The sequence below is a fragment of the Ambystoma mexicanum genome, chromosome 9 (genome assembly GCF_040938575.1).
Source record: "Ambystoma mexicanum isolate Mex_15411 chromosome 9, UKY_AmexF1_1, whole genome shotgun sequence".
NCBI lineage: Eukaryota > Metazoa > Chordata > Amphibia > Caudata > Ambystomatidae > Ambystoma > Ambystoma mexicanum.
This window is the reverse complement of record NC_090931.1, coordinates 639,924,998-639,936,962: the sequence shown is the minus strand read 5'-3', so window position 1 is coordinate 639,936,962 and position 11,965 is coordinate 639,924,998. Positions and strand designations below refer to the sequence as shown.

The 11,965-nt window shown below is 46.8% G+C and overlaps 1 protein-coding gene across 1 annotated transcript in view; it reads left to right on the top strand.

Moving 5' to 3' along the window:
* The first annotated feature begins 5,058 nt into the window (after positions 1-5,058).
* Positions 5,059-11,965, top strand: part of TMEM199 (transmembrane protein 199) — a 103,253-nt gene continuing 96,346 nt past the window's right edge. Inside the window, exon 1 of the mRNA XM_069615348.1 lies at positions 5,059-5,273. Coding sequence (XP_069471449.1) covers positions 5,090-5,273 — 184 coding nt within the window. The 5' untranslated portion in view covers positions 5,059-5,089. The remainder of the gene's footprint in view (positions 5,274-11,965) is intronic.

The window sequence follows — 11,965 nt, the reverse complement described above, 5'->3', positions numbered from 1 at the left end:
TTCCTCTTGGCATTTGGCTCCGAGACCGACCGAGAGAGATCCGGGGGGTGGAAAGCCATCACCCCAACGTTCATTTGGAAAGGGACTTTGTGTTTGTTTGTTTTGTTGAATACATCAGGCCCTCGAAGGCAAGAGACTTTTATTGAAAAGAGAGTTAACCATCGAAGAACCTGATAACTGGAATGGAACTGTCGGCTCGTGCACGGAAAGCTTGAACGTGTACTGTGCTCAGGAGATCCACCTTGTCCTGTGCTCAAAACGTGGGGAAGGAAGACCCCTGGCAATCACATCCTGACTTGTTATTCGTGAACACTTCTTTCTTTTTTGAAAATCCTATCCCACACTCTTTCTGTAAATAGTTGTAAGGATTTGGCAATATTTATTTTTTAGCATAGGCCTTTTTAATTTGTCGAGACGCCACAAGGACTGCCTTATTTTTCATTTGAAGAGCAAAGCTTGCTCCCATCTTAGATTTAGGTTAGGTGTTTTTCCACCCTGCATTTACAGTTTAATGAACACCCTTGAACTGTGATCACTTGTGTCTGTCTTTACTGTTGCCACCATTAGTTCCTTCCTTACAACTCTCATAATCACAGCTTCAATCTTTCACACTTGTTACCACTCTCTCTCTCAAAACCAGTATCCAACAGCTCCAAAACCATTATGCAATCTCAGCTGTCCAGGTAGGTTGGTGTTCACCAGGTTCTCACCTTCCATCCGCTGTGTGATGCTACTGTCCATGCTGCTGGTGGGAAGTTGATCTAAACTGACGCTTCTGTGTCAGCGTCTTTCTCTATCTGTTCGCTTTGTTTCATTGCAATTGCGTTAGATTCTGGATCTTGCAGTCCTGAAAAGGACAAAGGAGAACTTGGGCCAGAAAAGAGGCTGGAAGGTATTGCATGATGGACAGTGGTACCCACAGAAGCAAACAAGGCACAGAGGGGGGAGTTCAGGGACTAGGCCCCCCCATTTCCTCACAAGGCTTCCATGGTATGATCGGCTCTCTCATACACCCTTATAGGCTACCTACCCCAGGTTGGGAGGTTTCCCTGTTCCCCCGACAGGACCGAGCCCATGACTCTGCCGCAGTGGATTTGAAGGAATCTCAACCTGAATGCGGCCAAACTTCCTTACAGGATAGCGACTATGTACAAGGTTGTTCCTCTGGGGAGGAAAGTGGACTTCCTGCCATCCACGGACATTCAGATACATATATCCACATCCCAGTAACATGGTCTCATCAACAATAATTCGTGTGGTTTACAGTGGAGAAACACCAATTACAGTTCTGTGTTCTCCCATTAGGATTGCGGACAGCCACATGTGTGTTCATGAAAGCCTTGGCTACTGTGGTAGTTTCTCTATACCTGGAGGGGGTATAGGTCTTTCCTTACCTAGACACTTAGCTGGTGAAGGCATCCTCAAGTGTCATTTTGAGGACTGTGTTCATTCTATATGATAGTGCTTGCCCCTCCTGTGGTTCTTAATCAATTGGGACAAGTCTCATCTCTTGCCCACTCAGCATCTGACATTCGTTGGAGCCCGGTTTCAAATGGACCTGAGAAGGGTCTTTCTCCCGAGTGACTGGGCAGTCCTTCTTCAGAACTTATGGAGGTGGCATCAGCCATGATGTGGCTTCAGGTACAGGGGCACATGACATATTGTGTATTTGTGGTACCGTGGGCATGGTTTCAGCTGACAGCTCTGGTGTCTCACCTTCATTGACAGTGGTGTCCTGCCTCACAGGAATACGAGGCCACGTTGCCTTTGACCCAGGTGTTAAGGAGTGCCTTTCATTGGTGGCTATATTTGGGCACACTAAGGAGGGGTTTCTTGCTAGTGCAATCTGTGCCAATCATTCTTACCACTGATGCCAGTGGCAAAGGGTAAGGAGCAACTCTCAGGTAGTTCACATCAGCAGGAGTGGACTCGGCACGGGAGGAAGCATTCTTCCAATTGGAAGAAGTTGGAATAGATTGCCAGGACTCTTAGTTCATCTAGAGGTTGGGACTTTTTAATTTGATGCAGGGACACTTGGTTTTGGTCCAGATGGACAATTCAACAGTGGTCGCCTAAAGAGGGGTGGACAATGGAAAAGCTGACAGTCTCAGTCAGGTTTTTTTCCTTCTCCTAAGCAATGTCATTTCATCCAGAAATATCTTGGAGGATTGGGGATACATTTGCTTTTCCATGCCTGGATCTCTTTGCCACACTGGAGAATGCCCAGCTTCCGTTGTTCTGCTCCAGGTTCCCTAAGGGGACTGGATTATTGTATTTGTGTTGTATAAAGCGTGAACCTAGCTCAAGAGCAACAGGGTGATATACAAGAGTTCAAGGAACAGGAGTGCAGCTTACATTGGTCTGTAGTGGTGATGGAACCAGGGACATAATTAGCTAACTCACACCTATGAATTTCCTGAAGTCAGGCTTTTCTGTTCTTTCCTGAACTGTAGGAGCGGGATGGTGTTCCAGTATTTCGGGGCATAGTGAGATGGACTAATCTGTGGTCTTTTCCCTATGGGCTAGTTTAGTTTCCAGCCTGGCAATGGTCTGGGACATAGAGCAGAGTGTACTGCTCGAGGTGTTGTCTGCAATCAGATGGGTTTCTGGGTGATGGCTGCCCTATAGAGGATAGAGGCAATTTGTAAAAGGATCCTGGTAAACAAAGGGAGCCAATGAAAGTTGTGCATGATGAGAGTGACGTCATACAGTGGGCTGCGGTGGGGTTGACTGCTTCGCGGGGAGCCAGGTGTACCGTGAGGAGCTTGGCGAGGAAGGCACTACACCAATTAATACGTGCAATCAAGAGAACCTGAATTACGGTCCAGAAGTCCTGGGGAGGGTTATGTTATACTGACTTATACCGCGCATCAATACCACCTATGGGCAGTCTCCAGGCACTTATGTGGCTCTGCAAGAAAGAGGATGGGTTGTTTAGTGAGGGAAGAATTATATGATAGGTCCCGAACCAGTAGAAACTGGCGTCTATGTGTGTTAGCTTGTAGATGGGAGGTTACGTGCACTGGCTTGTTGTATCTGTACGGGTGAGGTCCAATGCCTGGGATGTTTTCTGTGTGGCTTTTTGTTGTGTTGGGGTGTGTCTGCGTGTTTTATGTGTAGATTGCTGGTATTTAGGGTGGCACACACTGGCTGTTGCATTCGTATGGGTATGGTCCAATGCCTGCAATGTTTTCTGTGTGGCTGTTTGTTATGTTGGGGTGTGTCTGTGTGTTGATTGCTGTAATTTAGGGTTGTGCGCACTGGCTTGTTGTATCCGTACGGGTAAGGTCCAATGCCTTGGATATTTCTATGCGACTGTTTGTTATGTTGGGGTGTGTATGTGTGTTTTATGTGTAGATTGGCAGGTGTTTAACGCTGTGCGCACTGGTTTGTTGTGTCCGTACGGGTAAGGTCAAGTGTCTGAGTTTGTTTGTTGTGTGTGTGCTAGGTATAGGTTGGCTAGCCCAGTGGGCGTGTATAGTGTTTGGGTGGTGTGTTTGAGGAAGTAGAAGCAGGGTGCTTAGTGCTTTTCTACTCGCTAAATTCTTAATCTACACAGTCCTATCTGTTGTGACAAATGACTAATCTCCATAATTGTATCTAAGTCTGATGCATGGTTAATCTTCTCAATCCTATCTGAATGGGACGTGTGGCTAATCTTCAAAATTCTATCCAAGTCTGACGCATGGCTAAACTCCACAATTATTGTAATGCATGCATAATCTTCATAATTCTAATTCTAAGTGTCTGGCACATGGCCAAACCTCACAACTCCATCCAAGTGTGACATATGGCTAAACTTTAGCCATGGGTCCCATTCAGACAGAATTGCAAAGTCTCGCCATGCATCACACTTGAATAGAATTGTGAGGTTTTTACAACTTTCTGAGCAGTGTGATCTGGTACCACGCGGTCTCTCCTTTCTTGTTGATGTGCTGCTAAAAAGAGATTTTGCTGTACATGAAGAACCCAAGGGATTTGAGAGATGACGCAAGTTGGGGGATGAATCCATACAGGGACATCTCGTTCAACCATCCTTGGATAGTTGCCTGTTTTGAGGGGCAGCCGAGGAGCACAAATTCTGTTTTGGTTGAGTTGAATTTTAGGTATGGACTTATTATCCAGGTTTGAATGGTGGTAAGGCATTTCCAGGGCGAAAGAGGTACGGGAAGCAGTATACTTTACCGTATAATTGGCGTAATTCGCGTACTGGTGTAGCAAGATGTCTGGGTCCTCAAGGAGTGATCCCAGTGGTTCCATGCATAATTTAAATATCACCGGGAGAGGATTGGGTCCTGGGTCCCTCTGCAGGTAACCCGGCGGTGGTAAGATCTGACTGTGCCCATCTGGGCCACCTAAGAGGTAGGATCAGAACCAGTTGAGAACTGTTCCCACAAAGCCCTTTCTTTGTATGAGGAGGCTGATCAGAGTATGATAGCCCACTATATCAAAGGTGCAAGAGGATCAGAAGGCTGGAATCCCCTTTGTCGGCTGAATGTGGCCAGTCAGGTGGCCTGTGCTTTTGAGTTGTAGCACACACTAAGAGTAATGGAAGTGGATGTCAGTTGTATTTTAATAAAGTGGGTGATGCTGTGCATGATCCTAGGTGGAAAAAAGTTTGAGTTATGGGTGAAAGGAGGTGTATACCTCCCAGAGGGAAGGGCGGAAAACTTGATTGGATTGTAGCGTTCCTGTTGTGGAGGCTGAGGCGGTGTCCTCATCACAATGAGAAATACCGGTTAGTAATTTAAGCATTATTGGCAATACTTCTCATCGTGGAACACAGGCTTATATTAAGTAGCATGAATGGGTTGCTCACTGAAACGGCGGAAGTCAGCCTCTTTTAAATCTTTCTTATATTCCGAAATAGAATGTTATAGATTTTACCTCGTTTTCTGTTAGTGCAGTCGTGATATATTAGCATGCCATTAGCAAATTATTACTAATATTAGTTTCCCTTCAGTCCCAGCATTTCGCACGTCTGCGAAATCCACCGTGAGCTACTCACAACACAGCGTCATCACCCAGCATGCACCGAGCGACGGGAAGGTACTATCCGCTTAACAGTGTTAAAATTCCCCAATGCAAAATGGCGTCCAGCTTTCAGATAGGCGAGAGTTTCGTGCGCTTTGCCCGAGTCCTTTTGCGGGATGACAATGCTCGCCTTTCTCCAGAGCTGCGCACGGAACTGGAGGAGTCGCTGAGAGGAGACGGGCCCGGCCTGGTGTCCTTTAAAGCCCTGCGGGACTTGAGAGGGGCGCTGCGTGATAGCGGTGAGGCGTGAGGGCACCTAAGGTTATTGGGTCTCGGTGGAGCTAGCAAAGGGCTCGTGTTCAGTGAATTGAGGTGAATGTTGGATAGCTTAAAGGAGGCCTGAGTAGCAGTGGCGAACTAGAGATGGTTTAAGTGATAATGCTGCTGAAGGTGGTAGTCAGGTGGGGTGTTAATTGGGAGGTCAAAGGACACAGGTGAATGGGGCATACCTGCCAATTTTTTCTTCTACCTTGCCCTTCGCCAGCGCTACAGCCCGTGTTATGAGGGGCCTGGGGTTGGCTTATGGTGGCGCGCGCTGTGCGCAATAAAGCAGGTGCACACAGGTGCACAGTTCCGCCGCGACTGCCCCTCCAATCGCACTGCAGCGTTTGTTTGTCACCAGCATGTAACTCTCCTTCTTTAGGAGGGAGAACCTCAATTTTTATGTACATTACATTATTTCTCTTACATTTATGAGAACGTACAAATCTACCCATTGGGTTTTCCCAAACGTGTTAGCTAGTATAGGTGAGGGACATCTGTGCGAAGTATGTGACGGGCCGTACTCTCCTGGTGCAAGGAGTATGTAATAAGCACGGGATGAAGGGCAGCTGGGACATCGGCAACAAGGGTTAAACAACGAAGCAGTACAGCTTTAAATAGCGAGTGGAGGGGGCAAGTTAATGTAAAGGGGCAGATATTTAAGGCCTGACACTTGTATATGAAATCCAGGGGATGTTTGAGCAATGGTTTCACTTTGATGTAGGGACATTCATGGTTATGACTGAGCAGGTATTTAGACCATTACTTTCGCGTTTGACCTCTACGCTTTATTGCTCTGATTACTTACAGCAATCTTCATTACTCCTAGTTCTACTCTTCCTCGTCATAGTACTTACCCCATGAGGCCGCTGCCTCCGACACAGGACCTTCTATTTTATTTCGTATAACTCCTCCCCCTAAATCACAGCATCCAGTTTAACATATCCAAGCCGGAGCATGGGACCTTCCCCCGCAGGGAGGGAGAGGAAGGTTGTTAGGACTGTGATGGGGAAGAGTAGGGCTAGGAGTAATGAAGACTACCGGTAAGTAATCAGAGCATTACCTGTACTCTTCCTCGTCCCAGTACTTACCTCATGAGGCATACCATAGCAGTAATGGGTAGAGGTCTCAATGAGACACAGAGCCAGAAAGTGCAGAACAAAAACTCGCACCTTTTTAATAACTCCAAACGCACATCCCAACAGACAAAACCCCAACCGCGAAGGAACCATGCCTAGAGTGGGAGACATTCAACCGATAGTTACAAAAGTGCTCTGATCCGCCCTACAAATCTCCTGTAGAGCAACCCTGAACGTGGGCAGGCCAGAAGCCACATAGGCCATGGAGACAACAACACAGATCCACCAGCTAAGGGAAACCACAGAGGCCTTCTGTCCCGCACCAGCAGGGCCAAAAGTAACCAAGAGACTATCAGACTGCCGGAAGGCGGCAGTTCGAGCTAAATACTCCAGAACTGGCTGCCGTACATCAATGGTATGCCATGCCACCTCTTCCGGCTTTTGTGGATCCTGAAAAACTGCAGGGAGAACCAGATCCTGAGAGGTGTGAAACGAGACACAACTTTCGGCAGGAGCTTCGATTCACACAGCAAAACCATAGAGTCCAATAGAACCCTCAGGAAATGGGGATGACAGAAAAGAGCCCCAGCCTATGGGCAGATGTGACGGCGATAAAGGAAAGCAGTCTTTAGTGTAAGGTGATTGACAATCACAGAAAGGGGCTCAAAAGGTGACCCCTGAAGGAACCGCAAGACAATGGAGGTCCCAAGGGGGAAGATCTTTATAAGTACAAGGACAGGAAGGAGAGACCCTGAAGCAACTTCCCCGTCCAGGTGCCCAAGAGGATTTTGATGGAGGTCCATTGGGAGTGAAGCGTGGAGATCGCTAGACCCTTGTCAAAACCCTCCTTGTGGAACTGGAGAATAACGGGCAGGCTTTAACAGGGGTGGGGGGAATACCAGACTGTCCACCCCAATCCCGGCAGTGGGCCAAGTGTCTGTCATACACCTTCAGAGTAGAAGGTCTACGAGCAGCAATGATAGACTTGAGCACAGGACCTGAAAACCCCTCAACCGAGACCATGCAATAGCCATACCGCGCATTGAATCTGTCGGACCCCAGACCCGCCTGCAGGGGACAAGGCCACTTCAGAATCAACCAAGGATCCCGGGACTGGGATCCCGGGACTGAAGTTCCAACAGCGAAAGGAGCTAGCTCCGACAGGGCCAGAACAGAGCAACCAACAAGTCGACCTTCGGAGAGGCAAAGATATCCAGAATGGGGAGCCCGAACCTGACACAGATCTCTGTAAATACCCTGTCTGACAGAACCAGTTCTGCAGAGGAAGGGAACCAGCGACTGAGTAATTCTGATTGAATCATTGTCCAACCCACTGACATGAGAGGCCATCAGGGACAACAGATGCAATTTTCCTCCCAGGAACCTATCTGAGCTGCCAGAGCATTAAAGGAGAGGCCCGACCCCCTGGCGGGTTGACATATGCCAATGCTTTGGTATTGTCCGTCCGGACCAACACTGCCTGACCTTCCAGAAACACCCTGAAGTATGGCACACAACTCTCTCCAATTGGACGAACAAATGTCCTCCTCTGGAGCCCACAACCCCTGGGCCGAGAGGACGCCCAACGTGGCCCCCGAACCCCTTTTGCTGGCGTCTGTAGTAAGAGTGGTCAAAGGAGGACGGACCAGGGACACCCATGCTCCGGAGATTCGGAACGACCCGACCACCACAGTAAGGAGGCCCTCTGAGCTGGAGACACCGGGATCAAGGCCTGGCAAGCCTGAGAAGCTGGGAGCCAGTGGGAGAATAGGTAAGACACCAGAGGACACAGATGAAGACGAGCCCAAGAAACCAGAAACACGCAAGATGCCATGTGCCGTTGAAGCATGAGCAACAGGCGAGCCATGACACACCGCCTTCTGAGAACCTTGCTCAAAACAGATGGCAGGCGACAACCCCTCTCCTGGGACAGAAAAACTGGATGCTGTGGTTTAGGGGGAGGAGTTATACGAAATAAAAGAAATAGAAGTAGGTCCTGTGTCAGAGGCAGGGGGCTCATGCGGTAAGTACTGGGACGAGGAAGAGTGGACCTGGAGGTAATGTGTGGTCGTTGCTTTCAAGGCCTGTGAGGTGATGGTGGGTCGTAGTTGTCATCATGTTAAGTAGAAGTTAAAAGGCATTTGTACCGCACACAGTCACCAACGGAATTGTCCCCAGGTGCTCGGGCGGATGTGCAAACAAAGGCGGGGTGTGTTACTTAGGTGGAAAGGGAGTAGTATAGTGAGATGAGTGGTGTTCTGTTGGCAGCTTCAGTTTGGTATACACCGTGCGCTGAGATTTGGTGCAATTATCTTATCAATGTCAGTCCTCGTGTGCTGTTGGTGCATCTTATGTGTTGTTTGCTTGTAACTGCTCGGCCAGGTCTGTTGCTGTTTTTTTCACCTGGAGAGCTGACTTTTTTTGGATTTCTTCTGTCGAGTGCAGTTGGGCAGATTATTTTTAGAGAGTCCCATTCAGGGTATCGGGATTCTTGGCGTAGATGGCTTTTCCCAGGGGGTTCATGGGCCCTGCAGCACCTGCGTACTCTCTGCCCTCTGTTTTCACCCCTTAGGATGTGGCTATTTGCTGTCATGAACTTTTGAAAAAGATTTCTATTTTTGTATGTTGGCTGCTCTCCTAAATCCTGAGCAGAGTATAACCCCCCTGCCCCTGCGCCCGTCCGGTGGACTGGGAATCAAGAGGCCCTGGAACTGAGTGGCCCCATTTTTTCTATTGACATATTGTTTATTTGAAACCTTGTCATTCACAATTGGAACTAATAATCGTCTAAAAAAGAAGCCAAGAGAAGATAAAAGAATTGGCGAACTAAAAAGCTATAAACTACAAATCTCCTAATTCATTACATGTAAAGTTTCAGTGCAGATAAAAATAACCCATTTGGTCATCTGGAGTTGTAATAACAATGCCTTCTCATGGTCGTTACAGTTTTGGTGATAGATCTTTAAACTGTCTTCACTCACGGAAATAAAGCTTCTAAAAATGCTGTCAAGGCAAATGTCATTTTGTTATTTTCTCCCATGTATATGTGCTCCCATCAATCGGATATGCTCCTGGACGGTGTGGTCAATATTAGATGTCCGAGGTATTTTGACATCTGGGGTTTAAGTTCAGGGCACGATAGAATCAGATGTTTAAGTGTCTACTGGCGCTTTGCAGTCTGCATGCTCTAGTTCCTTCAAGGCTCTAACCACCCCTCCTGAGTGTAGTATTTGATTGGTCGGTAGGAGATTTAAGCTGAAGCATAGAAAAAGGTTGCAATGTTCAGAGCTAGGCAATTAACTCGATTGCAGTCTGCATGCTCTAGTTCCTTCAAGGCTCTCCCCCCACCCCTCCTGAGTGTAGTATTTGATTGGTCGGTAGGAGGTTTAAGCTGAAGCATAGAAAAAGGTTGCAATGTTCAGAGCTAGGCAATTAACTCGATTGCAGTCTGCATGCTCTAGTTCCTTCAAGGCTCTCCCCCCCACCCCTCCTGGGTGTAGTATTTGATTGGTCGGTAGGAGGTTTAAGCTGAAGCGTAGAAAAAGGTTGCAATGTTCAGAGCTAGACAATTAACTCGAGTATTTCGCGAGGCCATTTATTGCTCTTATGTCTTGGTCTAAATTTGCATATCATTTGTATTCAGTCTGTATCCAGTCCCTTTGCCATAATTTTCTCTTTGCTGCATCCGGATTTGTTATAAAGGTTTCTAACTTTATATTGGCTTCAGCAAGGATTGCGTGGCAATGTTGGTACCACTGTTTTTGCACAGTCCATATGATTATGCTCTTTACATATAAACATGTAAAATTGGTTAGGTGTATTGAGTTTTCGAAATAATGACAGTCTTCCATGCAACTGAATGAATTGAGACTAGCCCCAGCTCATGCCTTATTATACTAATGGGCATACATCTTGCCCCATAGTACACATTTTCAGCAAGCCTAACCCTTTTCCTATGAGAGAACATGGAACTAAAACGTCCACACACAAGATGTCTATAAAGGTTGGGCTCAACCCCACTGAGCAGACACCTTACCCCCTTATTAATGACCAATGCTTAAGTGGTGTGTAGCCGCAACAGGCTTAAGACGTGACTACATCCACCACCCCCTGTAACCAAAAGTCAAAACAGAAAAGGTTAATGTCCTTGACGGTTTGCACATACACCAATGTCAAATTGCCCATTTGGCACTATTTAAGATCAGCCTGATATTATCGAGATCTCTTAATGATGGTGGTTCGGTAAAATGCCAACATGTGTTTCGACCCTCACACGGGGAATGAACAGAACAATTCAATACAATTTTCATACATAATCCACAAAATCATTGCCTTTGCCATATCAATACGTTTTTAGCATTCAAAGAAACACAAATCGAAATCCTACAATTACCATACATGTTTGCAACGGAAGTTCCAGCAACTCGTGAGAGTCACAACATTGTCCAATGTTTAACCTTAATGAAAATATCTTAGTCTGCCGTCTTGTTATGGTATCATGCATCCCACCTGCATTCACACCCCTTCTATTACTCTGTACCCAATACTCCATTCCAAGCCTTCCAACTACCACCATTGGTATGTGCACCACAACTGGGCTCCACTGCGCGCTCCCTTCAACCAGAATCCTTTTTTCAAAAGTTGCCTCACTATTCCCCGTGCCCCACTCTCCCCTGAGTACTGCACAGACCAAATGATAATTACTATCACTTGTTCCTAACTGTCTTAAAGCTCCATTTGTTCATTCAGAATTATCTGTGTAAAAAATGATTATAAATATACCAAGAAACACAAAGCATATCCAGAGAGCATTTAACTAACATACAGCGTTCCGCAATTGAAAGGATACCACCACCATGTTGACCTGTAACTTGTTGTCAGCCACTGGTTTAAGGAAGGTCCTTTCCCACTCGCTAATCCGCTCATACACTTTGGCGTTTCCGATTTCCCAACCTATGGAGAAACCCATCATTAATCTGGTTAACTTAATCTCGTAGCTATTTTCAGTGCGCCCACATCCTACCACTTACTTTGCTCACCAACGATCGTGCACCGGAAAGCTGAATGTGAGGATTGTGGTGATCCGCTCACTACTGTCTCCCAACAGATACTTTGAGCAAACACGCCCACCTCTTAAGGGCTTGCTTAGATACCTGTATGTCCGTGGCAACGGTTTCCACGGACGTTCTCACGTGACTCCAGTTTCCACCCATTGCTTCGGATCTACCCTGCCATTGGAGGCCATGTGGCCATAACCACACAAGATCAAAACAAGCGCTTGCTTCACAACTCCTACATATCTTCCAAGTATGTAACCCGTACCATGCTGTTTCTGCAAAATCGATTAAACTTTGTTGTCCCCTGAAATTACAACCTCCTTTCCATTCCCTACCGACAGGCCTTGCCTGGAAAAATAAAACAAAAACTACTGCAAGGGTTTTAGAGGAGGTGGATAGTATCCCACTCCAACACTCAAAAACCACATGGTTTAGAGGGCCACTCTTCCCTAACTAATGGTAGCCTCTAATGTAACTTACAGATAAGCTGCACCCTCTTCCTATAGTTAAATGTACTACTCATATTCTTAGAAT